The sequence below is a fragment of the Rhinoraja longicauda genome, chromosome 10 (assembly GCF_053455715.1).
Source record: "Rhinoraja longicauda isolate Sanriku21f chromosome 10, sRhiLon1.1, whole genome shotgun sequence".
Lineage (NCBI taxonomy): Eukaryota > Metazoa > Chordata > Chondrichthyes > Rajiformes > Arhynchobatidae > Rhinoraja > Rhinoraja longicauda.
Window position 1 is genome coordinate 45,011,373 of NC_135962.1, and position 26,806 is coordinate 45,038,178.

General features: G+C 44.5%; 1 protein-coding gene across 1 annotated transcript; it reads left to right on the forward strand.

Annotated features, from left to right (window-relative positions):
• The first annotated feature begins 18 nt into the window (after positions 1 to 18).
• Positions 19 to 26,729, forward strand: ubr7 (ubiquitin protein ligase E3 component n-recognin 7). Its single transcript, XM_078406793.1, has 11 exons — positions 19 to 171; positions 5,997 to 6,130; positions 8,763 to 8,823; positions 10,270 to 10,365; positions 10,461 to 10,514; positions 13,039 to 13,144; positions 17,850 to 18,040; positions 19,566 to 19,730; positions 20,747 to 20,915; positions 21,708 to 21,769; positions 24,043 to 26,729. Exons 1-11 carry the CDS (start codon positions 19 to 21, stop codon positions 24,133 to 24,135), a joined length of 1,284 nt encoding a protein of 427 aa, XP_078262919.1. The 3' UTR covers positions 24,136 to 26,729.
• The last annotated feature ends 77 nt before the right edge of the window (positions 26,730 to 26,806 follow it).

The following is a 26,806-nucleotide window of genomic DNA, read 5'->3' on the forward strand; positions in this document are numbered from 1 at the left end:
GTCTTTGCATAGTTTGAGATGGCGGCAAACGAAGAGAAGCACAAGCGGCCGCTGGAGGAGGAGGATCCCATCGTGTCCTTAGCCGAGGTTCTGGAAGAGAACGAGTTGCTGGAGAATGAAGCCTGCGCGGTGCTGGGTGGCAGCGACTCCGACAAATGCTCTTACTCGGAGGCGAGTCAGTGTTGTCTAATCTATACACAGTGTAGGAAGGAGCAGGCAACCCGAGGACAGACACAAGAGTAACTAACGCAGCGCGTGTGTGTGTCCGTCTACACGGTCTGTTTATATATTATTGCGTGGTTTTAAAAGCAACCGGGGCTGAACCGGACTCGGGCCAACATGAGCCAACCTTGTAGCGATTAATTGTGCACAGCCAGGCTTGTTGTATTCCCGAAAAACAAAACATGGAGCGGGTCAATTGCATGGATTAATTCCATGTTGGCCAGACGTTTCAATGCGATACATCCGTTATAATAATAAACAAACAAACAAACAAAGGCGCGGACAACCCAAGGCAGGCAGCTGGCGGTGGGTGGATTGGCAAGGTTTCTGCTGCCTGGTTGGGGGTGAAATGGTTGTCTCGGGGTGGGGTGGGTGGGATTGTTTTGACTGTGAGCCGCGAGGTTTCATTTGTGTGTTGACGGATGGGGCTTCTCTCCCGCCGCGCTCTCTCTGGCGCCATTTCTGTGTAATGTGTTGCAGCTGCTGCGATTGGCCGGCGAAACTGTCGTGGGGTTCTGTTTGTGGAACGTTGATACATGGCGCTGATGCATGGCTCCTGACAGCAACACTGGCAGAGAGCGAGAGTAACACTGGCAGAGAGAGAGAGAGCAACACTGGCAGAGAGAGAGAGAGGGAGAGTAACAATGGCAGAGAGAGAGTAACACTGACAGAGAGAGAGAGAGTAACACTGGCACATAGAGAGAGAGAGAGAGCAACACTGGCAGAGAGAGAGAGAGCAACACTGGCAGAGAGAGAGCAACACTGGCAGAGAGAGAGAGAGAGAGAGTAACACTGGCAGAGAGAGAGAGTAACAATGGCAGAGAGAGTAACACTGGCAGAGGGAGAGAGAGAAACACTGGCAGAGGGAGAGAGAGAGCAACACTGGCAGAGAGAGAGCGCAACACTGGCAGGGAGAGAGTGCGCGCAACACTGGCAGGGGAGGGGGAGAGAGCGCAACACTGGCAGAGAGAGAGCAACACTGGCAGAAAGAGAGTAACACTGACAGAGAGAGAGCAACACTGGCAGAGGGAGAGAGAGTAACTGGCAGAGAGAGCAACACTGGCAGAGGGAGAGAGAGTGCATTCAACACTGGCAGGGGAGGGGGGGAGAGAGCGAGCAACACTGGCAGGGGAGAGAGAGAGGCAGCAACATTGGCAGGGGAGAAAGAGACAGCAACACTGGCATGGGGAGAGAGGGACAGCAACACTGGCAAGGGAGGGGAGAGAGAGAGAGCAACACTGGCAGGGGGAGAGAGACAGCAACTGGCGGGGAGAGAGAGCAACACTGGCAGGGGGAGAGAGACAGCAACTGGCGGGGAGAGAGAGCAACACTGGCAGGGGAGAGAGACAGCAACTGGCGGGGAGAGAGAGAGAGAGAGAGAGCAACACTGGCAGGAGAGAGAGGGAGAGACAACACTGGCAGGGGAGAGAGAGACAGCAACACAGGCAGGGATAGTGAGAGAGAGACACAAAAATATGGGCAGGAGTTGAGAGAGACAACAACAAGGTTAGAGGCAGTAAACACAGCAACAGAGACAGGGCTGGAGGCAGTATTGGAGATACCCGCAGCAGAAGCTCCCCTATCCTCCTTAACACTGGGCCCTGAGTCCACCCACCCACTCACTGCACATTGAACATGTAGGACTGAGCGCCTTGCTGCTTTCTGTGCAGTCTGTTGTTTGAACCAGGGAATGAGGATCCAAAGATAGACACAAAAAGCTGGAGTAACTCAGCAGGTCAGGCAGCATCTCTGGAGAAAAGGAAGAGGTGACCTTTTGAGTCGAGACCCTTCTTCAGAATTTATGTGTGTCTTTGTTTTAAACCAGCATCTGCAGTTCCTTGCTACACAACGAGGATCTAAATATCTACAGAAATCTCTACAGAATCTTATAGAGTGTATAAAATCATGAGAGGAATAGATCGGGTAGATGCAGAGTCTCTTGCCCAGAGTAGGGGAATCAAGAACCAGGGGGCATAGGTTTATGGTGAAGGGGAAAGCTTTTATAGGTATCTGAGGGGTGACATTTTCACACAAAGGGTGGTAGGTGTATGGAACGAGCTGCCGCAGGAGGTAGAAGCAGTTAGACTAGTATATAGATAGGGCAGGTTTAGAGGGATTTGGGCTAAATGCAGGCAAGTGGAACTAGTGTAGATCGGACATGTTGGTCGATGTGGCAAGTTGGGCTGAAGTTCCACACTCCATGAGAATCCCTGCTCTAGTCCTCTATAGTCAAGAGTGTTTTATTGTCATATGCCCCGAAAGGGAACAATGGAATTCTTACTTGCAACAGCACAACAAATATGCAAACATAGCACTCTGTAAAAACCCATAATAAACAATGAAAAAAAAGTTCAGTATTTATACAACAAAACAGACATTAAATATTCCTATATTTATTGCTGAAACGTCATAATTGTGTTCACTACTGCATTTTAGAGTCCCTAGAGTGATAGGTGTGGAAACAGGCCCTTCGGCCCACACCGGCCAACATGTGCCAACTACACTAGTCCCACCCGCCTGCGCTTGGTCCATATCCCTCCAATTCTGTCCTATCCATGCACCTGTCTAACTGTTTCTTAAACTTGGGATAGTCCCAGCCTCAACTACCTCTGGCAGCTTGTTCCATACACCCACCCACCCTTTGTGTGAAAAGGTTACCGCTCGGATTCCTATTAAATCTTTTCCCCCTCACCTTAAACCTCTGGTCCTCGATTCCCCTACTCTGGGCAAGAGACTGTGCATCTACCCGATCTATTCCTCTCATGATTTTGTACACCTCTATAAGATCACCCCTCATTGTCCTGCGCTCCAAGGAATAGACTCAACCTCTCCCTATAGCTCACACCCTCTAGTCCTGGCAACATCCTCGTAAATCTTCTCTGAACCCTTTCAAGCTTGACAATATCTTTCCTATAACATGGTGCCAAGAACTGAACACAATATCCTAAATGCAGTCTCACCAACGTCTTATACAACTGCAACATGACCTCCCAACTTCTATACTCAATACTCTGGCTGATGAAGGTCAATGTGCCAAAAGCCTTTTTGACTACAGCGTTAGATGTGGATGATAAACAAATTGTTACTGAAACACCCATAGGCCCTTTTGCAATGTTGCTGGGGAGGAGAGCTACATTTCTGTAATTCATGAGTTGCTAAATATACTGAAGTTGTTTTTTATTATGTGATGTTATGGGTTTTTTTTTAAAGTCTTCTGCCAACCTAAAACTTTTCTGTTAAAAAATAATCCCTTTCTGTTGGATCAAAACCTTGCTACTTCCTGTACTAGATCCTTGATTGTGCTGTAGATTTCCAAATTCTTGCCTTAACTTTCCTGAAACTTATTTGATCCTTTTTGTCTCTCTCCCAGCCATTGTACCAAAATGTGTCTCATTCTGTGGTGGTGGAAATCAAACTCTCATTGAGCCATCCATGATCTTAGCAATATTTTAGTTTAGAGATACAGGCCCTTCACAACGCACCAAGTCCGCGTCGCCCATCGATCTCCGCACACTAACACTATCCTACACACACACGAGGGACAATTTCCAATTTTCAACACACCTGTACGTCATTGGAGTGTGGGAGGAAACTCACGCAGGTAACGGGGAAAATGTACAAACTTCGTACAGACGAGAAACTGTACTCAGGATCGATCCCAGGTCTCTGGCGCTGTAAGGCAGAAACTCTACCGCTGCGCCACCGTGCCTCTCTTGTTGACACCATGTGTGTAGGTATTGCCACTGTTTGATTAGATTGGTGTTTGGTTCCATTCTTATCCATTTGGGCTGAGAAGTACATGGAATGACTTATCTTCCTTGTGATTCCATTGTCCCTTGAGGGGTAATCCCTCAGGGGCAACATTAAAAGCTCTCCACATGTGTGCTTGCATGCCATAACTCAATGCCTTCTTGAGAGCCCTCTAAATTGTTAGATTGATTTATTGACATCCAATACTCGATGAGATTAGCTTCCTTTCAACTAATTATTGGGAGGGTTGCCATTGATCCTCGAGAAATTAACTTCCCAAGCAGCTATGAATCGAAGCAGACTGCATCTCTTAGTGTGACTTTTTATTTAAAACTCCAGGATAACCTTTGCACCCCGAGTATGTCTATTATCACTTTTGTAATGTCAATGGACAATAGGTGCAGGAGGAGGCCACTCGGCCCTTCGAGCCAGCACCGCCATTCAATGTGATCATGGCTGATCATTCTCAATCAGTACCCCATTCCTGCCTTCTCCCCATACCCCCTGACTCCACTATCCTTAAGAGCTCTATCTAGCTCTCTCTTGAATGCATTCAGAGAATTGGCCTCCACTGCCTTCTGAGGCAGAGAATTCCACAGATTCACAACTCTCTGACTGAAAAAAAAAATCCTCACCATGTCATCGACTTTGATGTAACTCTGCACCTCTCTGGCAGATACCCTCATTTTAGTTTAGTTTAGAGATGCAATGTGGAAACGGGCCATTCGGCCCAACGAGTCTGTGCTGACCAACGATCACCCGTACACTATTTCTACTCTAAACGTTAGGGACAATTTACAGAAGACAATGAACCTACAGCCCTGTACGTTTTTGGAGTGGGCAGAAACTGGGGCACCCGAAGAAAACCCACCTGGTCACTGGGAGAAGGAGCAAAGTCCGTATGGACGGCACCCGTAGTCGGGATCAAACCTGGAGCTCTGGCGCTGTAAGGCAACAACTCTTCCACTGTGCTAACCTCATCTTGTTTTCATAGTCTTTGAAGTATTTTGTTTGTGAATTTTTAGGTCATGCAAATCAATTTGTTTCTCAAACCTGGCACTACATATCTCACAGTTCATTTTTGCCCTAGGTATTTGGTGTACGAGTATTCAGATAGTGCTGCAAATCCCCTTCACTTTGATACTTGGCATTACGAGGCTTGATTTAAAAAAAAAAACTATTCCTTATCTCTCCCCTTCAGCTCTAACTATTGGAAAGATCTAAGGTTTACTGATTTTTGACCTTGAAATGAACAAGTTTTGACTAGTTCTGAGATTGATGGCTTTGACCGTTGCTGCTATGGATATGACCTCTGGAATCCACTTTTTCGAATGTTACTAAATACCTTTCTCATTCCAAACCCTTTGGACCCCTGCCTATTATAATCTTGTGTAGCTCATTGTTTGATAACTCTCCCGTGAAACAAGGCACCAGAAAGTGCCCTGGGGCCTTTTTTAAAAACCTGGTGGGAAATGCACGTGGATGTCACATCATAATGGTAGGAAGTCTCCTGAAATAAATCATTTAGAAAACAAATATGGCAGTGTGTTTTGTTTTTTAGTCCAGGAAGGTCTTAAATTTAGAAACCAGGAACTGCATATGCTGGTTTACAAAAAAAAAAAGACTGGAGTAACTCAGCGGGTCAGGCAGGTAATTTTCTCTGTAGAAAATGGATAGGTGATGTCTCTGGTCTTATTTTGTAACCTCTTAAATTTGATCCTAGGGCAGTTTCGAGAAGCACTTTGGCTGAATTTGATCAAACTTGAAAACCCCTGGCCTTTGTTGCTCAGTGGCATCTCGGGGAGTTTGCAGGTGGGAGACTGTTTCTGAGTTAAATCCCACTCTTGGTTGGGTTTCTCTCCACTAACCCCTCCTGAGGTTTGTTTTGTCCCACTGTCTGCCTCTTGAGGACTCCCTGCGGTAATTGATGCATTAACGAGATCGTTAATTGTTGTTCCTGAGTGAGGGTGATATCGCTTCTTGTCTGTCTTTCTGAAATGCCTGTCTCATTTTTCCTCGTGCAGGGCTACGTGAAGAGGCAGGCGTTGTATGCTTGCAACACGTGTACGCCAAAGGGCGAGCAGCCTGCGGGCATCTGCTTGGCTTGCAGCTACAAGTGTCACGAAGGCCATGAGCTCTTTGAATTGTATACGAAAAGGTATGATTTTGTTTTTGTAAAATTCCAAAAATAAACTTTATTCAGAATTTTTTTAATTTTTTAAATATATATATATATATATATGCAGAACAAGATCAGTGCAGAAACTCTTTTGGCATTCTTCGCACCGATACATTTATGAGTGTTATATTCAGTAGTGTTTGCAAACTGTACTTCTACTCAGCACCTTTGCTGCTCCTGTGGCCCCTGGGGGTGATATCCCTTCCCCTGTTTGTTTGAGGGGTGTCTACCGGACCTTTCCACCCAATGCCACGGAGCAGAAGGACCCTCGGCTGTGGTCGTCCCCCACAGAGCTTTGGCGTCGGCTGCTCCAAGCTTCAGTGAGTCCCTCAGCACGTACCCCTGCAGTCTGCCCGAGAAAGTAGTCTGAACAAATTAACTACACAGAACATGGTGGGGCACATGCTTTCAGTGTGAAGAGGAAGGTTCGGTAGCGTGCTCTGTTAAGTCAGGATGGTAAGTTGCATGAACAAGACTAGGTATGCCACCTGTCGTGTAGATATCTGTGAGCTGCTGTCTATGTACCATGTGGACCTGCTGAGCCTGGTTACTTTAGGGCGGCACGGTGGCGCAGCGGTAGAGCAGCAATGATCACGGGAAGGGATGGTGGTTAGATGTTTTTGTGTGATAGTTCATTCCTGGCACATGTTGCTTGCTGCTTGTTAGATGTTGACTGAGCACAAATGGCTTCATTGAGTGATGGTGACATTGGTGACGAGATCTGTACAAACAAAAGGGAATGCTGCTTTTTTTTGTTTAACCCTGAAGCTGCATGTAATGCAAGTAGGAGTTGCAAGGAATTGCAGATGCTGGTTTACAAACAAAGATACAAAGTGCCGGACTAACTCTTGGGCCAGAGAACATGAATAGGTGATGTTTTGGATCGGGGCTCTTTTTCAGACTGATTGTGGGGGGGAGGGGGTTTGCGGAGAAAGTTGTAAGAGAAGTGGGGGAGGGACGAGGGCGTGTCAAGAATACAAGTGAGGGGAGCTTTTGATTAGAAGATGTTTGGATAATGCAAGCATGAAGTAGTGTAAGAAAATAACTGCAGATGCTGGTACAAATCGAAGGTATTTATTCACAAAATGCTGGAGTAACTCAGCAGGTCAGGCAGCATCTCAGGAGAGAAGGAATGGGCAACGTTTCGGGTCGAGACTATAAGGGTCTATCGGGTCTGAAGAAGGGTCTCGACCCGAAACGTTGCCCATTCCTTCTCTCCTGAGATGCTGCCTGACCTGCAGAGTTACTCCAGCATTTTGTGAATAAATACCTTCAAGCATGAAGTATATGCCTCTAGAGTTATGCATCTTGGATTTCCCACAGCTGTAATGGAAAGAATAAAACGGGTGTTCTGGAAGAAAATGAGATGAAGTTCTGACTGTAGAAAGACGAGTAGTTCCATGCCTGAAGGTTGAGGCGAACCTTGATTGCATGGCACACTTCAACAGCGGTGGTACAAGCAAGGTGTAGAGTTGCTGCCTTAGAGCGCCGGAGACCCGGGTTCGATCCTGACTACGGTTGCTGTGTGTACGGAGTTCCTACGATCACCCCGTGGCCTGCGTGGGCTTTCTCCGGGAAGCTCCGGTTTCCTCTCACACTCCAAAGACGTACAGGTTTGTAGGTTAACTGGCTTGGTATAAACATTTTTTTTAAAATGTCCCTAGTGTTTGTAGGATAGTTTTTTTTGTGTGGGGATCGCTGGTCGGTGTGGACTCGATGGGCCGAAGGGCCTGTTTCCGCTCTGTATCTCTAAACTAAACGAAATGGCTTGCTAGCTTTTAGCAGACATGATTATTATTTTATTTTAAGCCACATACAGCAGTGATCTTAGGTGAAGTCCTGTCACATTTAGTGCATAATATAAAATTCAGCTCTCGGTTACAATTATCTATATCTCTCATCAAGTCGTCAAGTCAAATTTATTTGTCACATACACATACACGATGTGCAGTGAAATGAAAGTGGCAATGCCTGCGGGTTGTGCACAAAAAGAATTACAGTTACAGCATATAAATAAAGTTAATAAGTTACTATTAGTGTCGACAAAAATTTAGTCTCTGGGGTTATAAAAGTTGACAGTCCTGATGGCCTGTGGGAAGAAGCTCCGTCTCATCCTCTCCGTTTTCACAGCGTGACAGCGGAGGCGTTTGCCTGATCGTAGCATCTGGAACAGTCCGTTACTGGGGTGGCAGGGGTCCCTCATGATCTTGCTTGCTCTGGATCTGCACCTCCTGATGTATAGGTCCTGCAGGGGGACGAGTGTAGTTCCCATGGTGCGTTCTGCCGAACGCACTACTCTCTGCAGGGCCATCCTGTCCTGGGCAGAGCTGTTCCCAAACCAGACTGTAATGTTGCCGGACAGGATGCTCTCTACAGCCCCAGAGTAGAAGCAATGAAGGATCCTCAGAGACACTCTGAATTTCCTCAGTTGTCTAAGGTGGTAAAGGCGCTGCTTAGCCTTACCCACCAGTGCGGCATAACAACAGCATTGTAACAATAGCCTGAGGAGAGATGTAGTCCAATCATAACCTTGAATTAAGGATGATGATTTCTGTCACTAATAAACATTGAAGGTGATCTACTCACCAACCATGTAACTTTGTTATTCCAGAAATTTCCGCTGCGACTGTGGAAACAGCAAGTTTAGTGATCTGCAATGCAAGTTTTTCTCAGTAAGTTTCCATTTAAGTTTACCCCGTACTGATTATATTTTAAAACATTTCTTAACTGAGTTGCTAGCATTGAAGTTGTTGTATATGAGAATTCTTTCACCTCTGTCAAAGGCCCAGGGGCACCATGCACCTTTTATTGATGTCTTAATTCTGAGGGAGGGCGGGGTGGGTGAGGGAAGGGTAAACAAAAAAAAAAAAGGGGGGAGAGCAGCAATAATAATGGGAAAGGAATTGAGAAGTGGATTATTGAGGTGATAGTCCATCAATGAAATGAGGAAAGGAGAGAAACCAAGGGGAAACCCGCACGATCACAGGGAGAATTTACAAACTCCATACAGACAGCAGCCGTAGTGAGGATCGAACCCGGGTCTCTGGCGTCACAAGGCAGCAACTCTACCGCTGCGCCACCGTGTTGCCCATTTCCCAGAACTGTATTATCTATCATATTGTACGATCTATCATACAACCACCATCACCCATTCATCTTCCATAATTCTTCCACAGCTCATTCACTTCACATTCCACCATACAAAATAATTTATTTTCTAAGTTTTTCTCAGTAGTTTTTCCATTTAAGTTTACTCTGTACTGATTATATTTTTAAACATTTCTTAACTGAGTTGCTAATAAATTATTATGGTGCAATGTGAAGTGTATGAGCTGTGGAAGAATAGCGGAAGATGAATGGGTGATGGTGGTTGTACGATAGATAATACAGTTCTGGGAAATGGGCCATCACAGTGGCGCAGCGGTAGAGTTGCTGCCTTGCAATGCCAGAGACCCGGGTTCGATCCTGACCACTGGTGCTGTATGTATAGAGTTTGTAAATTCTCCCTGTGACCGTGTGGGTTTTCCCCGGGTGCTCTGGGGAATTCCAAAGAAGTGTAGGATAATTGTCTTCTGTGAATTATCCCTAGTGTGTAGGATAGAACCAGTGTACGGGTGATAGGTGGTCGGCATGGGCTCGGTGGGCAGAAGGGCCTGTTTCCACGCTGTTATCTCTAAACTAAACTTATAGAAACCGAGTGGCCTCGGTGTGTGATTGTTTTTAAATGTTTGGCTCTTTGTCTGCGATTTTGTGTTGAGGGCTTTTGTAACTAGCCTGGATCCAGAATGTTGGCATTGTGTTTTCATTCGTTCACATATCCTGGCCTGCAGTCTCTGGAACTGTGGAGACAAAATTGGTGACTGATCACCATTGACTCCAGTGCTGATGTTTCAGTTTCACTTTCCAGAAATTTCACTTGGAATTTAACTGTTTTTTAAATTTGCATTCTGACTCCATCTACCTCTCCTTATTTTACTCTTTAAACCAGATGGTCACCATTATTAAATATAAAAGTCCTTTAATTATTTTCAGTATTAGGCTGTTCAATAGTAGTTAAAGTAAAAATTTGATAGGATTTCAGAAACTGATCTCTGGTTTTTGTTTTTTTCTCGAATAAGGAGAAAGAAAAAATAAATTGTACCAATAAATATAATCACAACTTCTTTGGGCTGTACTGCACCTGCAAGAGACCTTATCCAGATCCTGAAGATGAGGTGAGATATGAAGACTTTTAGCCAGAACTTGCAGCATTACTTGGATGGGCTCTGAAGCATTTACCTCATGGAAACCCTGTGTTCTTGTTTCTTAGACCCCGGATGAAATGATTCAGTGTGTGGTGTGTGAAGACTGGTTCCATGGACGGGTGAGACATCTGTTTGCATACAGTGGGAGTTTTTGTTAAGTTTTATTAATCTTAACATTTTGTAATCATCTTGACAATCTGTAGTCTAGTGTTTGCTTAAAATATTTAATATCACGGATTCTACATTCTGTTTCGACACATGCATCACCTGGAATAAGATAGATCAGCCATGATTGAATGGCGGAGTAGATTTGATGGGCCGAATGGCCTAATTCTGCTCCTATAATTTATGAACCTATGGACTTATGATTTTGAGATTTAAAATGTATGCCCATGTAGCACACTGTCAGTAATGACAGCTGGCTGGTTATTACAATCTTAATTTTAGTTTTAGAGACTCGGCGTTTAAAGAAGTGTCACGACCCGAAACGTCACCCATTCCTTCTCGAGAGAGAGAGAGAGAGAGAGAGAGAGAGGGAGAGATACCGCCTGTCCCACTGAGTTACTCCAGCTTTTTGCGTCTATCTTCGGTGGAAACAGGCCATTCGGCCCACCGGATCCATGCCGAGCAGCGATCACCCATACACTAGTTTCACACGAGGGACAATTTACAGAAGAGAAATGAACCAACAAACCTGTGTGTCTTTGGAATGTGAAAGGAGTGTGGTCACAGGGAATGTATAAACTCCCTACAGACAGCAACCATAGTCAGGATCGAACCAGGGTCTTTGGCGCTATAAGGCAGCAACTCTACCGCTGCACGACAATATCCCAACTGAGATTGCATGAAAACAATTATTCTATCCTGTTTCCAAATAAAAATCCAGGGAGAATATGAAGTTACTACTTCATTGACTCGGTGATGGCATATAATCAATGCCATTCTAGTGGCAAGGTAGTGCAATGATCTGCAATCATGCCACAGCTCCAGTAACCTCAGTTTGATCTTGGCCCCAAGTGCTGTCTTTGGGCACATGGCATGCTGCAGGACTCAACTCAATTCTCCAGCTTTCGACAGCTTGCTCTTTCTTTCTATTTATACCAGGACTGGTCATTTTTGCTCTTGGTCATGTTCCTCTTGGTTCATATGTAGGCTCTGACTTGCTGGGTGTGTCCCTGAGGGGCAGTCTGTACAAGTCTATCTAGACTTTGCTCCATTAGCAGCACAATGCACAGACAAAAGAGCTTAACTATTTATTTAGAAAAAAAAAGAACAGGTGCTGGTTTATACCAAAGATAGACACAAAGTGCTGGGGTATCTTAGTGGGTCAGGTCAGCCAGCATCTCTGGTGAAAAAGGATGGTTGCCATTTTGGGTCGGGACCCTTCTACAGACTATTTATTTGATGGGTTGTATATCTTGAAGGCAATAACTCTAGTGGTGCCAGACCAACAGATTCTCCAAAGTCCTGCGTGTACTGGATTAAGAGTTTTTCTGTGCTTACCGTCCCAATGTTTATCAATGATGCATGCATTTATTATCACAGTCCTGGGACGATGGCCTTGGTGATATTCTGCCAGGTGCCTCAATATCTGTGGGTTTGGGCTTGAGGGATTGAGAGTACACTGGAATGCAACTTTAAAAATAAAACATAATTATACTATCTAGACAGTTTCTGCACCATTTTGATGGTTTATTTTCATGCATTCCTGCAGTCAGACACAAAAAGCTGGAGTAACTCAGCGGGTCAGGCAGCATCTCTGGAGAAAAAAGAATAGGTGACGTTTCGGGTCAAGACCCTTTTTCATACTCGTCTGAAGAAAGGTCTCGATCTGAAATCTCACCCTTTTCTTTTTCTCCAGAGATGCTGCCTGACCTGCTGAGTTACTCCGGCTGTTTATTCACAAAATGCTGGAGTAACTCAGCGGGTCAGGCAGCATCTCGGGAGAGAAGGAATGGGTGACGTTTCGGGTCGAGACCCTTCTTCACACTGATGTCAGGGGGGCGGGACAAAGGAAGGATATAGGTGGAGACAGGAAGATAGAGGGAGATCTGGGAAGGAGGAGGGGAAGGGAGGGACAGGGGAACTATCTAAAGTTGGAGGAGTCGATGTTCATACCACTGGGCTGCAAACTGCCCAGGCGAAATATGAGGTGCTGTTCCTCCAATTTCCGGTGGGCCTCACTATGGCACTGGAGGAGGCCCATGACAGAAAGGTCAGACTGGGAATGGGAGGGGGAGTTGAAGTGCTCGGCCACCGGGAGATCAGTTTGGTTAATGCGGACCGAGCGCAGGTGTTCAGCGAAGCGATCGCCGAGCCTGCGCTTGGTTTCGCCGATGTAAATAAGTTGACATCTATATCCTTCCTTTGTCCCGCCCCCCTGACATCAGTCGGAAGAAGGGTCTCGACCCGAAACGTCACCCATTCCTTCTCTCCCGAGATGCTGCCTGACCCGCTGAGTTACTCCAGCATTTTGTGAATAAATCGATTTGTACCAGCATCTGCAGTTATTTTCTTACACTCCGGCTGTTTGTGTCTGTCTTCAGTTTAAACCAGCATCCGTAGTTCCTCCCTCCCTACATGCATTCATTCCTGCTGTGATAGCAGCATTGACAGCTAACTATTGTTTGGGTTTTTTTCCAGCATCTCGGTGGTGTTCTCCCTGACAATGTAGAGTATCAGGAAATGGTATGTCAGAGCTGTATGAAGAGATGCTCCTTTCTGTGGGTCTACGCGCCACACATGTCAGGTAGGAAGCATCATGGTTGTGTTTCTTTTTGCCCCCCAGCTGAGGTTCTTGACTGTCTGATGAAGGGTCTTGAACTGAAACGTCACCTGTTCCTTTTCTCCAGAGATGCTGCCTGACCCGCTGAGTTGCTCCAGCAGTTTGTGTCTTACTACCTGAGCTTCGTGACTACTTGGTCTGAGCTGACGTTTCTTTGAAACTTCGTTGTGCTGGATCCTCTGAAGTGTTGATTGTTCAATGATGGTTTACTTGTCACGTATGCAACTGCCCAGCAAAATTACTTTTGCACATAATACACACGTGGGAGGAGCCTAAACAGCGCCATTTGTAAAGTCTGGTCGATGCACTGGAGCAATTCCCATGAACCGATGTCCCGCGCCTCGCCCAGCCATCATTGTGCCCTGGGGGGGGGGGTCATCTCCTGCAGCCGACCTTGAAAGCGCAGGAGGCATTACCCCGATTCACCACCTGTCAGCCCTTGGTCCTCGCGTCCGACGTCTCCAGTCCCCCCCCACTCCCAGCCGAGCCTGTGGGTTGGTTCCCGGTCCCACTGACCGATGAGCCTTCAACGCGCCACAACACACCACTTGCTACTCTTGGTATCCCCACTGAGCTCTTCATGCCGAAGCCTGTTGGGGTTGGGGTAGGGGGAGAGAAAGTGAATGATTTGAAAAATCATTCTGGTCACTGGGGTCCAAGTGCATCTCGCTTGAGACCCAGGTCTGTTACCAATGTCAAAAGATTATTCTTCAACACACTGGGTGGGTGGGGGGGGGGGGGGGGGGTAGAAAGCTGCTGTGTGTATTTGTGATGCAGTCAATTCTTCCACAGGACAAAGGAGAACATACATTCCAGTTCTTTACCAACTAGTTGCAGATCAACAGCATTAACAATTAACTACTTGCATTACATCCATATAAACCAGGTTTTTTTAGTTTAGTACAGCGCGGAAACGGACCCTTCGGCCCACTGAATCCGCACCAACCAGCGATCTCTGCATACTAACTCTACCCGACGCACACTAGGGACAGTTTGCACTTATACCAAGCCAATTAACCTACAAACCGGTCTGTCTTTGGAGTGTGGGAGGAAACAGACGATCTCAGCGAAAACCCACGCGGTCACGAGGAGAACGTACCATCTCCGTACAGACAGCACCCGCAGTCAGGATCAAACCCGGGTCTCCGACACTGCAAGGGCCGTAAGGTGGCAACTCTACCGCTGTGCCACCGTGTCGCCTAATAAAATGTCTAATAAAATATGAGGTGATGATTTGACCATCTGATGCCCAGAGGATAGGCAGCTCAGGGTTGTTCAGTGATGCTTACCATATTTCCTGTCTGTAATCCAGAACACTACACCTAACAGTGACCTTGTGTATCCACCTGGAATCTCTTGGCGCTGATAAGCAGAGGTCAACTGGTTGGTCTTCATAAGTGCCAGGAGCCGAATTAGGCCACTCAGCCCATCAAGTCTACTCCGCCATTCAATCATGGCTGATCTACCTTTCCCCCTCAACTCCATCCTGTCTTTGCCCCATAACCTCTGACACCCGTACTAATCAAGAATCTATCAATCTCCACCTTAAAAATATCCATTGACTTGGCCTCCATGGCTGTCTGTAGCAATGAATTCCACACATTTGCCACCCTCTGACTAAAGAAATTCCTTCTCTTCTTTCTAAAGGTGCGTCCTCTGTTTATGAGACAATGGCCTCTGGTCCTGGACTCTTCCACTAGTGGAAACATGCTCTCCATATTCATTGTATCCAGGCCTTTCACTATTCTGTAGGTTTCATTGAGTTCCCCCCTCATCCTTCTAAACTCCAGCGAGTACAGGCCCAGTGCCTTCAAACGCTCATCGTATGTTAACCCAATCATTCTCATAAACCTCCTCTGGACCCTCTCCAACGCCAGCACATCCTTCCACAGATATGATGTGTCTGAGGCTGGAGAAATGATCTGTGGTCAACACCCGTAATACTTAGTCAGTCCTCCATTTCTAACATAGCATGTGACTATTATCCACGCAACCATGTATCTACATGTCCACCCGTACAATGCTGTCTTCTCCCTGCCCACCTCTCGCCCACCCATGTGATTCAGACATCAGCATCTGCTGGAGATTATGTGACCCATCTTCACATCCCCTGCTGGTTTAGTTTTGCCGTGAAGCCCTAGATTCGTCTTGGGCTCGACATCTTCCCAGATGTTATTGGGAGCAAAAAAGATGCCGTGCAGTTTAACAAAAAAATCTGACAGTGAGTTTGTTGTGAAGAACTCGCAGATTGAAATTGCAAGTTATTCCCTCGTAAGAGCAACTGAGAGGATGATGCAAAATTACCTGACTCATTTCAACAATTTTGATTGCCTGTAGAAGTTAGCCAGCAATGGCGAAGTAAGTGCTTTGTGTGTGTGACCTCTCATTATTGTACTTGACCAATTCCTTCTGCTACTCTTACAACCTGTTCCATGATCCTGTTATGGCTTTTCTTTCAGTGGACAATTTCCCTGGCCTGCTATCCTTCCTAATTATTAGATCAACAAACATTTAAGAAACATTTAGACGGGTACACGGATAGGTTTAGAAGGATATGGGCCAAATGCAGGCAGGTGGGACTAGTGTCGATGGGACATGTTGGTCAGTGTGGGCAAGTTGGGCTAATCGACCTGTTTCCATGTTGTATGTCTCTATGACTTGCCATAACTATTTATGCAAATGCTTTTAAGCGATAAAGTTGTTGTAAATTTTAAGTTCAGCATGATAATCTGATTGAAAGTAATATTGTGTAATCATTTGGCAAGCAGTGGTCTTGTATCCGGCTATTCCTGCCTAACAATTCTACGTAATGTGTAACAAGTTCCAAAGACTTGGGTGAGTGAATATCTCAGATGAACGTGCACCCTTCAGAATTGAATCATGAGAAACTGAAGGGTGTAATATAGTAATAGGAAGTATATCCTGAGTGACAAGTTGAATTCTGTGATCCTAGATAGTTGTGAGGTAGAAGAACCTGTGATGTTGAGCAAAACGTGAAATTATTACTGCTTCTACGTAGGAATGCTCAACCATATCTCCCTGCCAAGATAATGGGCCCCCCTTCAGTTCAGGTGCAGCATGACCCACCTGCACAGATAGACACAAAATGCTGCAGCAACTCAGCGGGACAGGCAGCATCTCTGGGTAGATGGAATGGGTGATGTTTTGGGTCGAGACCCTTTTGCAGACTGGCTACTTTTGCTCTAGAAAAGATCGCAATTATCCAAAAAGGGGGACCTTTACCCCCTGCACCAACTCCTCAGACACGCATTCATCTTCGTCGTCTTACTGGCACGTGGCACTGGAAGTAATCCTGAGATTACACAGCCCAACTTATATTCACTTTGCAGGACCTCATTCCTTTTTCTATCCGTCATAAACCCGAGTTTCATAACTTTCCCAAGTCCAAGATACTGACTTCTTTTCCAGCCAAAGATAGTCCCAAAATGCTGGAGTAACTCAGCGGGTCAGGCAGCGTCTCTGGAGAAAAGGAATAGGTGATGTTTTGAGTTGGAGCCTTTCTTCAGACTTTTTCCAGCCTTGTGTCCGACATTTTGTGAGTGAGTTTGGCTTTGGATCATTGAAAGGCAAATGTATACTCCATGTCACCTGCTCGAGATTATCCACTAAGAAGATTAGTTTGATCCGATTCTCCAATTTAAACTATATTTTTTAATCTTTTGGGAATGCTAAATCCTATAAAACTACATCTGAGTAATACAATATAATCAATAAATAACAACCCTTGGGCAGTCTACAAATTTTCCTTGGCAGCTGTGGATGACCTGTGCTCTGTATTTACCAGAACCCTGGTTGGCTCACAATCATAATGCTGTGAGCTGTTATTGTTTGTGGGTTTGACTATATGACGTGTGATGAATGGAATAGGACCCATTTATGCCATCCAGTGTATGCGTAGGTCTCCTTCACTCGTATCAATGCGTAGTTTAGTTTATTGTCGGGTGTACTGAGGTACAATGAAAAGATTTTGTTTGTGCGCTATCCAGTCAGGGAAAAGACTAGTCGCAGAGAAAACAGGTAATCAAGCTGTCCACAATGTGCAGATAAAGGACAAGGGGAACAACATTCAGTGCAAGATGTAACATAAAACATCAAAGATAGTTCAAAGGTCTCCAAAGAGGTAGATTGGCAGTCAGGACCGCACTCTAGATGACGAGAGGATGGTTCAGTTGCCTGATAACAGTTGGGAAGAAACTGTCCCTGAATCTGGAGGTTTGCGTTTTCAAACTTCTGTACCTCTTGCCTGCTGGGAGAGGGGAGGAGGGAGTAACCATGGTGAGACTGGTCCTTGATTTTGCATGACCATTGATAGATGTATTTGCTTAGGTTCAAAGACCATGGTGTTTTGGTGAAAAAGCTGCTATCTACTTGGATGCTGTGACAAGTAGGTCCTGATTGAATTCACTGGTTCATGTTTGGGAAGAGGCCTTTGTTGATCAGAGGCACACAGTTCTTGACGACGTGGCATTATTCAGGAGAAACCAGGTAGGAAAGTTGAGGCCGTGGCATATTGTTGACCTTCTTTCGTAAGGAATGAATTGAATTGGATGCGGCCTGTACTAAATGGGATACCTGTGCTAATCACTGCCGTCGTAGTAACAGGGAAAGAGAAACAAGCTATTTAATTATTTTCATACACTCCCTCCAGTTATCAAGGCAACAGATGCTGATAACAGTGGACCATTGCCCAAGATGGAGAATGACAATGTTGATGTGTGTACAGTGCAAGAAAACGGAGATTCACATAACCAAAAACTAAAGGGTCGTGCAATGAAGAATGAAGAAACCGGCGCCAAGCACAGTGAACCGTCCACAAGCTGCAAGGCTGAGAAATCTGAGGTGACCCTTTACATTTGCTATCATTTACAAGCATTGGATTAACAGAATATTTTCCATGTCTGAATTTTATCTTTATAATTTCCCCCATATGTTCTGGCTTAGAACATGGATGGTAGTGAAAAGCTCCATATTGCCACCTGCTGGTTGAAACCATCTCTTGATCATGGACTTGTACTATAGTGAACTGCTGTGCATGTGATAACTCTTTAATGGGCTCATTTTGTGTCCTCCTCGCACAAGTTGCCAGTCGGAATATTGAGTCCAGCTTTTAGCGACTTTAGCAAGGCAAGTCAAGACATTTTGCTATAATCTTCGGGAAGTTGGATGTGAGGAACTTCAATAAAACAAGTATCTTTCAAATTTGGGGTTATGTTAAAGGTGTTTGTGAGGTAGAGTCTCAACATTCTGTGAATGAATTAACTTTAAATATTTTTCCCATTGGAGGGCCTTGATATTGGATATTCTACGACCATTTTTAGTCAATGAACACTGCATCAGAGCCAAAGAAGAGGCTTTAAGTCTCTTCCAGACCAACAGTTTTTACATATTTTTTTATTGTACTTTGACTCTCTCTTGTTTTAATATGGAGTTGGTTATTGTCCTATAGCATAAGTGGGCATCAGCAGGTTTAGATACTACTTTGGCATTGGGCTTGGTCTTCTTGGTTGAGTGCAGTTCCTGGTGTTATAGCACAAGTACTTTCTGTTTTAGCAGTAATTTAATGTTGAGCAACATTGTTTTGAATAGCACCACCACAAAACCAATGTCTGACTCTGCTTGGCTTCTATGTGTATTGAAATATGTAAGCAAATCAGTACTCTGCTCTGATCTCTGAATGTGGATTATACACTTGCAGAAATACTGCTCGCATGTCCCCTTTTGTTTCCGCTGTACAAAATCATTAAACTGGCCACCCAAAAATTGGTGCAATTTCCCTGCACCTGCCCAGTTACAGCAACTGTTCACATAGACTTTGTTTCCCCCCCCTCCCATCATCATTTATTTAAGTTCATAATTTAAGACGTATCAGTGACTTTAATCATTGCAGTAAAGCCTTGCAAAGGATGTGTATTTGTAACACAGAGTAAGTGGGTCTTCCACTCCATATACAATACCTATCCCGATGACCTGTGGATTTGTTGTAAGTTTTGTGGCACGGGTAGTAAAATTTAACCCTGACCCTCTGAGTTCCTTCAGCAGTTTGTATCTTTGCTCAAGATTACAGCACCTGCAGTCTCTTGTTTAGTGTTGAGATGCAGCGCGGAAACAGACCCTTCGGTGCACCGAGTCCACGCCGACCAGCGATCCTCATGCACTAACACTATCCTGCACACACTAGAGACAATTTTACCAAGCCAATTAAATAATGCAGTGTGGGAGGAAACCGGAGCACCCGGAGAAAGCCCACGCAGGTCACTATAGTCTTGTCATCTCTAACATTCAATTTGTATTAACTCTCAAAGTTGCGCTTTGTGTTGCTTGTATTTTGTGTATTTGACCTAGATTTTAACGTTTCACCCCTCAGGCAGCCAATGGAGATGAAGCAAGTTGCAGTGTGGAGGAGGATGCTGCAAAGAATGCTGGGTGCAAACTACAGCAGCTGAAGAAGAGGGGAGGCATCCAGAGAGAATGCGCCACCTACTGGCCTCATAACTGGCGCAACAGGCTGTGTACCTGCCCATCCTGCATGGTATGTTTGACTCCACTCTTGGCTTGAGTTCCCCATTTTCAACGTTGGCTTCCTGACCTTTAGTTTAGAGATGCAGTGCGGAAACAGGCCCTTCGGCCCACCGAGTCCACACCAACCAGTGCTCCCCGCACATTAACACTATCCTACACACATTACAAACAATTTTAACATTTACCAAGCCAATTTACCTACATACCTGTATGTCTTTGGAGTGTGGGAGGAAACCAAAGATCTGGGAGAACGTACAAACTCCATAGAGATAGCACCCGTAGTCGGGAACGAACCTGGGTCTCCGGCGCTATAAGGCCACAACTCTACCGCTACGCCACCATGTCGCTCTGTTAGATTTAAAAATTAAAATTGGGCCTTTTGAGTAAAGAATCTATTTTTAAAGCTAGGAATAAATAATTAAATATTTTTGAGAAATTAGGAACTATAGATGCTGATTTATCCAGAAACCTAATAGCAACATTTAAAATATATTGGATAGGAAATATTTAGAGGGGATATGAGTCAATTGGTCAGCGTGGGCAAGTTGAGCTGAAGGGCCGGTTTTGTTGCTGTATGACTATAAAGAGTTTCAGAAATCTGACTGTAACCAATCCAATGAATAATGAACTTAAAAATGCAAACAGCTGATGTTCTACCAGAGGCTTGCAGCGTCTAATTTATCCTATAAGTTCCAAGTGTTGCCACAAGGGAGAAATTTGATAGTATTACCCACATTCAAATTTTAAAAAGCAATTAAAAAAATGTATGGATTCTTGCTAAGTTGTTGCATTGACTAGAGAGTGACAAATGCCATTTAAATTGTGATATAATAGACCTCTGTCAGCGTATTTCAAATGCAGCTGAGTTTTATTTAACATTTGTGCTCATTTCTGCAATCTTGTATTCTTTTAAAAATTACATCACGGTTCATAAAGATTTTAATTAGAGGGCTGATGCTAGGAAAGTCTTTGCGGAACTAGTCACTTTGTATTCAACTATGATGAGAATTTATTGCTGCTTTTCAGAACCTGTATAAAGAACTAGAAATCTCTTTTCTGTTGGATGAGTTTGACACAGTCCTGGCCTACGAAAATAAAGGTAAAAGTGACGAAGGGATTGATAGTGAGAGAAGTGATCCATTGATGACTGCCCTGAGCAACATGAACAGAATCCAGCAAGTTGAACTCATTTATGGTAACGTTTTGCTTGTAATTCAATATTTTCTAAAATGCTTCTTCGAACCGCTGTCTAGTTCACTTGTTGCAGTATTGCGCCTGCTGTATAGTGATTTAAAACAAAATCCAATCTTCAATTAAGTATATTGGTGCTTGTCTTCTGAAACATTAAATTGCAAATTTTATCTATTTCAGCTAGAGTTATTTTGTGTTATGGGTTGCAAATTGCATTCAGTGCCTGAAATATGCGAGACTAAAGTGGTTTGACGGAATATTCATTAAGCTGGAAAAAGTGCAAATAAGGTTTGAGGATGTTGCCAGGACTCAGCCTAAGCTACAGGGAGTGGTTGGGCAAGCTGGAACTTTATACCTTGGGAGATATGAGACTAAGGAGTGGTGAATGTAATATAGAGGTGTCTAAAATAGGGTGAATGCACAAGTCTCTTACCCAGAGTCGGGAAATCAAAATTTGGGGGACATGTTTAAGGTGAGAGGGAAAAGATTTAACAGGAAGCTGAGGGGCAATTTGACCTAAACACTGACTGTCACACTGGGCAATGAGATACAGGCTCAAACTAAAATGCCATAAATAATGGATTCAAACGAATAAGCTTGTGAAAAATAATACCAGAATAAATGGCCTGATATTACTTGCATTTGTGTCTGAGAAACATCGATTTGTTCTACCCGAGGTTTCTCTGATTGCTTGCAGCAATAAACATTACTCAGTATGGGGGGTAAAAAATAAAATTGGGCAATTCACTCAGTCTGATGAAGGGGTGGTTTAATGAAAATGTATTTCTGTCTACAGAATACAATGATTTGAAGTCTGAACTGAAAGATTACCTGAAGAGATTTGCAGATGAAGGAAAGGTAAGGATGGGCTTGCTTTGCACGTTTACAGAATTTGAGGATGGAATTAGGCAAAATAGATTTGGTGGAGTACGTTGTCAAGTTTTGATCCATAACTGGGGCAGTAATAGATGCACTGGTTTCCTGCAGTATGTTACCCTGGGGTGCATGAATGGACATTCAGTCCTGTTTTCAAATCCTGCCTACAAACTTAAATTCGAACTGGAAAAAGTTTATGATTTGGTTTAGATTGTTTCCTGAACTATGGGGGCAGCCCAGTGGTGCAGCTGATAGAGAGGCACTGCTTCACGGGGCAAGGGACCCAGGTTTGATCCTGACCTCTAGTGCTGTCTGTGTTCTCCACGTGACTGCGTGGATTTCCTTCCACATTTCAAGGATGTGCAGGTTAATTGGCCTCCTGTAAATTGCCCCTAATGTGTAGGGAGGTGGTGCGAAAGTGGGATAATGCAGAACTTGTGGAAGTGGGTGATCGATGGCCAGCGTTGACTCGGTGAGCCAGTTTCTATAATGTATCTACTAAATTAGAATTGAGACAATTCTTCTTATAAAGATTTTGGATGAAGAAGCAGGTGGTTGCTACATTTTCTGGATTTGTCCTTCATTTGAAATAAGGGATTAGTGTAATTTGGCATCATGTTTGGCACGGATTTGATGGGCCAAAGGGCCTGGGCCTGTTCAGCACTGTTCTATGTGGTAGGTTGGGGAGGGGGCAAGGTTAGTCTAATTGATGTTTGAGATACGAGAGGTAGAAAGTATTTCAGTTGTTGCCAGTTTATGAACCCAAAGCTTGAGCTTGGCTTTTGCACTGTTCATCATTATTCCCCATGGTCATTGGCAATCTTTCCCATCTCCAAAGTGCCATTCCCTTCCACCTTCAGCTTTCCAGTACTGTGGGAAATCTGGTTGGTTCTCCTCTTCCTTATTCAGTTGTAGCAGAACACAAATTACTCTCTTACTAGTATCTTGGTATTTGGCCCTTCCCAGCCTTTTGACTAATTCTTCAGCAAAGGAGCTATTTTCCACTTGTACACTGCAACCTAAGGTATAGTCTGCTAACCCAAGATGAGGTGCAAATTCTTCCAGTTAGATACAGGCAAACCAGCATTACCTGCACCCTCAATGTCATCCTCACTGGTCTGAACTGTTTTCCTTGTGCTTTGACCTTTGGCCACACACGGCTGTGGAGGCCAACTCCTTGGGTATTTTTAAGGTGGATGTTGACAGATTCTTGATTAGCAAGGGTGTCAAGGGTTATTGGGGGGGGGGGGGGGAGGCAGGAGAATGGGGTCGAGAGGGAAAGACAGATCAGCCATGATTGAATGGTGGAGTAGACTCGATGGGGCAAATTGTCTAATTCTGCTCTTATGAACCTTTTTGTTTCCATTAGAAAGATCCAATTGTACCTCTTTTGTTTCAGTAGGTGAGTGGGCAAACAGGGGCACAGTGGTAGCATTGCTGCCTCAGTGCCAGAGACCTGGTTTAATCCTGCCTATGAGTGTTGACTGGTTAGAGTTTGTACATTCTCTGTGACTGCGTGGGATTTCTCCAGTTGGTCGTTTCCTCCCACACTCTAAAGACGTGCACGTTTGTGGGTTAATTGGCTTCTGTAAATTGTCCCTAGTGTGTGGGATAGTGCTAGTGTATGAGTGATTGCTGGTTGGCGTGGACTTGGTGGGCCGAACACTTCTACGTTGCCTCTTGGGTCTAAACAGTGATGCATGCTCAGCCTTCTTCCTTCCCCAGACAATCTGTACAAAGGTTATCATCAGGATGAGAGATCTTATTGAAACGTATAAGATTATTAAGGGGTTGGACACGTTAGAGGCAGGAAATATGTTCCCAATGTTGGGGGAGTCCAGAACAAAGGGCCACAGTTTAAGAATAAGGGGTCGGCCATTTAGAACTGAGATGAGGAAAAACTTTTTCAGTCAGAGTTGTGAATCTGTGGAATTCTCTGCCTCGGAAGGCAGTGGAGGCCAATTCTCTGAATGTATTCAAGAGAGAGCTGGATAGAGCTCTTAAGGATAGCGGAGTCAGGGGGTATGGGGAGAAGGCAGGAACGGGGTACTGATTGAGAATGATCAGCCATGATCACATTGAATGGCGGTGCTGGCTCGAAGGGCCGAATGGCCTCCTCCTGCACCTATTGTCTATAATATGTGCATGTTTACCCAATGCCCAGGATGTTACAAGGGAAGCAAAGTTAGACTTTGGGCATCCCTGCCTTCTCATAGGTCTGATAATTGATTTCAACTGATTTTGTATTTTAACAGGTGGTTACAAGTGAAGATATCCAGCAATTCTTTGAAGAGCTTCAATCAAAGAAGCGGCAGAGAGTCGATGGAATGCAGTACTTTTGCAGTTAAGCTCAGAAAAGCCCATAAAAATATTAGTCAAAGATGTGCAAAACAGTTTGGTAACAATGGCACTTTTAAAATTAACTGGCTGTCCCCAGTGTATTTTACTTTTGCCTCTTGTAGAATTAGAGCAGAAACAGTTTAGGGTACAGGAGCAATAGAGAATTCATAGCATCAATTCACTGCAGTAGGGGAAAAAAATAAGTTGATATGCAGAACTGAAACTCTAAGAAGCTAATGGCTTGTACTATTTCTATGCACGCGATTTTCTTTGAACTCCTGATTGTAATAAACTTTGGAACAAATGTGGCAGGCTCTCAACCAAATGATAGATACAAAGTGCTGGAGTAACTCAGCGGGTCAGGCAGCATCTCTGGAGAAACTGGATAGGTTACCTTTCGGGTCAGGACCCTTCTTCAGTCACAACCAGAAACATCACTTATCCATTTTCTCCAGTGATGCTGTCTAGTCTGCCAATTTACTTCAGCCCTGTGCATCTATATTTAGGATAAACCAGCATCTACATTTCACTTTTATTCCTCTCAACCAAATCAGTTGGATATCGGATCTATCAACACATTCATCCATCATCACTACAAACTAGTTATCAGCAGTGTAGGGTAGGTATTTAATATCAAGCCATACCTGCAGGTGAATCCAGCTGCCTCTTAAAACTGTGTTCCACGACAAAGGTGAAAACCAATAGCATCACATGTGCATTCATGGTTGCAAATCAAGACATTTAGGTTCATATTAAGATGGATAAGAAACTAGCTAGCATTTGATAAGAGAAAACCATAATCTGTGGTTCACTACCTGAGCAATTGTTTAAATCGTTGTTATAGTTTGGAAACAGGCCCTGTGGCCCAACTAGCCCCTACCCAATCTACACTAGTCCCAACGTTGATAAACCCACCACCTGCTATTTGAAAAGGTTGCCCCTCACATTCCTGTTAAATCTTTCCACTCTCACCTTAAACCTATGTCCTTTGGTTCTTGATTTCCCCCCTCTCTTGGTAAGATTGTGCCTTCCCCTCATCATCTTGTAAGATTATCCCTCATTTTCCTGCACTCCAAAGGATAAAGTCCCAGTGTACCCAACCTCTCCATATAGCTCAGGTCCTGACAACATCCTGAAATCTGCTCTGCACTCTTTCCAGCCTAACAACATCTTTCCTGTAGCAGAGTGAACATAATACTCCAAATGAAGCCTCACCACATGGTGTACACCTGCAACATAATATCCCAATGTCTTTACTCAATACCCCAACTGAAGGACAATGTACTAACAACCACCTTGACCACCCTATCCATCTGTGACTTTAAAGGAACTATGTACCTGCATGCCTACATCCCTCTGCTCCACAACACGCCCCAGGGCCCTGCTATTCATTGTGAAGGTCCTGCCGTGGTTGGCTTCTCAAAATATAACTCCTCAAACATATCTGCATTAAACTCTATTAACCATTCCTCAACCTACTTGCCCAATTGATCAAAATCCTGCTATAACTTTTGTTAACCATCTTATAGAAAATAGGTGCAGGAGGAGGCCATTTGGCCCTTTGAGCCAGCACCACCATTCATTGTGATCATGGCTGATCATCCACAATCATATCTCCAATACCATCCACTGCATCTGCACCCACCAGTCATCTGCAAACCAGCTAATCATGCCTTGTACATTCTCATCCAAATTGTTGCTATCAAGCACAAAGTCAAACCATTAATCACAACCTGAAACCAGTCTGCAAAGCCACCTTCCACCACCATCCTCTACTTCCTTCTATGAAGCCAATTCTCTATCCAATTGGCTAGCTCTCCCTGGATCCCATGTGATCTAACCTTCCTGTGCAGCCTACCTGCTGAGCCTTATATCAAATGCTTTGCTAGTCCATATAGGCAATGTCTACAGCTCTGCCCTCAATCTTTTTTGGTTACTACTTCAAAAAAACACACCATTTAGATTCATAAGCCACGATCTCCCATGGTCAAAACTATGTTGACTATCTCTAATCAGTCCCTATCCAAATCCAAATCTCTTGCCCATCAGAATATTCTCTTGTAACTTGCTACCTGAGCTATTAGTTTACTGGTCTAGAGTTCCCAGGCTTTGCCTTGCATCCCTTCTTAAATAAAGGAACAACATTAACCCTCCTCCCCCCCCCCCCCCCCCCCAGCACCTCACCCATGTCTAATGTTTCACACCTGCAATTTCTTTAGCTTCCCAGTGTCCAAAGACAAATGTGACCAGGCCAGAATATTTATCTACATACACCTTGGGACATTCAGTACCTCCTCAACCGTAATACAGACTGTCTTCAAGACATTTCCATTAACTGTCCCAAGTTACCCAGGCTGCATGTCTTTCTCCACTGTAAAAACAGATATACTCATGATTTTTATGACATTCTCTGAATTGCTTCATCCATACCAGTTACAAGTGTCTGAAAATGTTATGACCCCTTTTGGTTTATAAATGTTCAAATAATTCAGTGCATCTTCAACTTTATGTAAAACTGACTGAAAGATTTAAGCTGTTCTAGTACTAATGCTTGAATGTCCATGGGACTGGGAGAATAAGCCAATAAAGACATGTTACTTTGCCGTGCGAGTTACTTTCTAGACTATTGCAGCATCCATTCAGATCTTTGAACGTGCCTGACCCGAGGGTGCAGTCTTA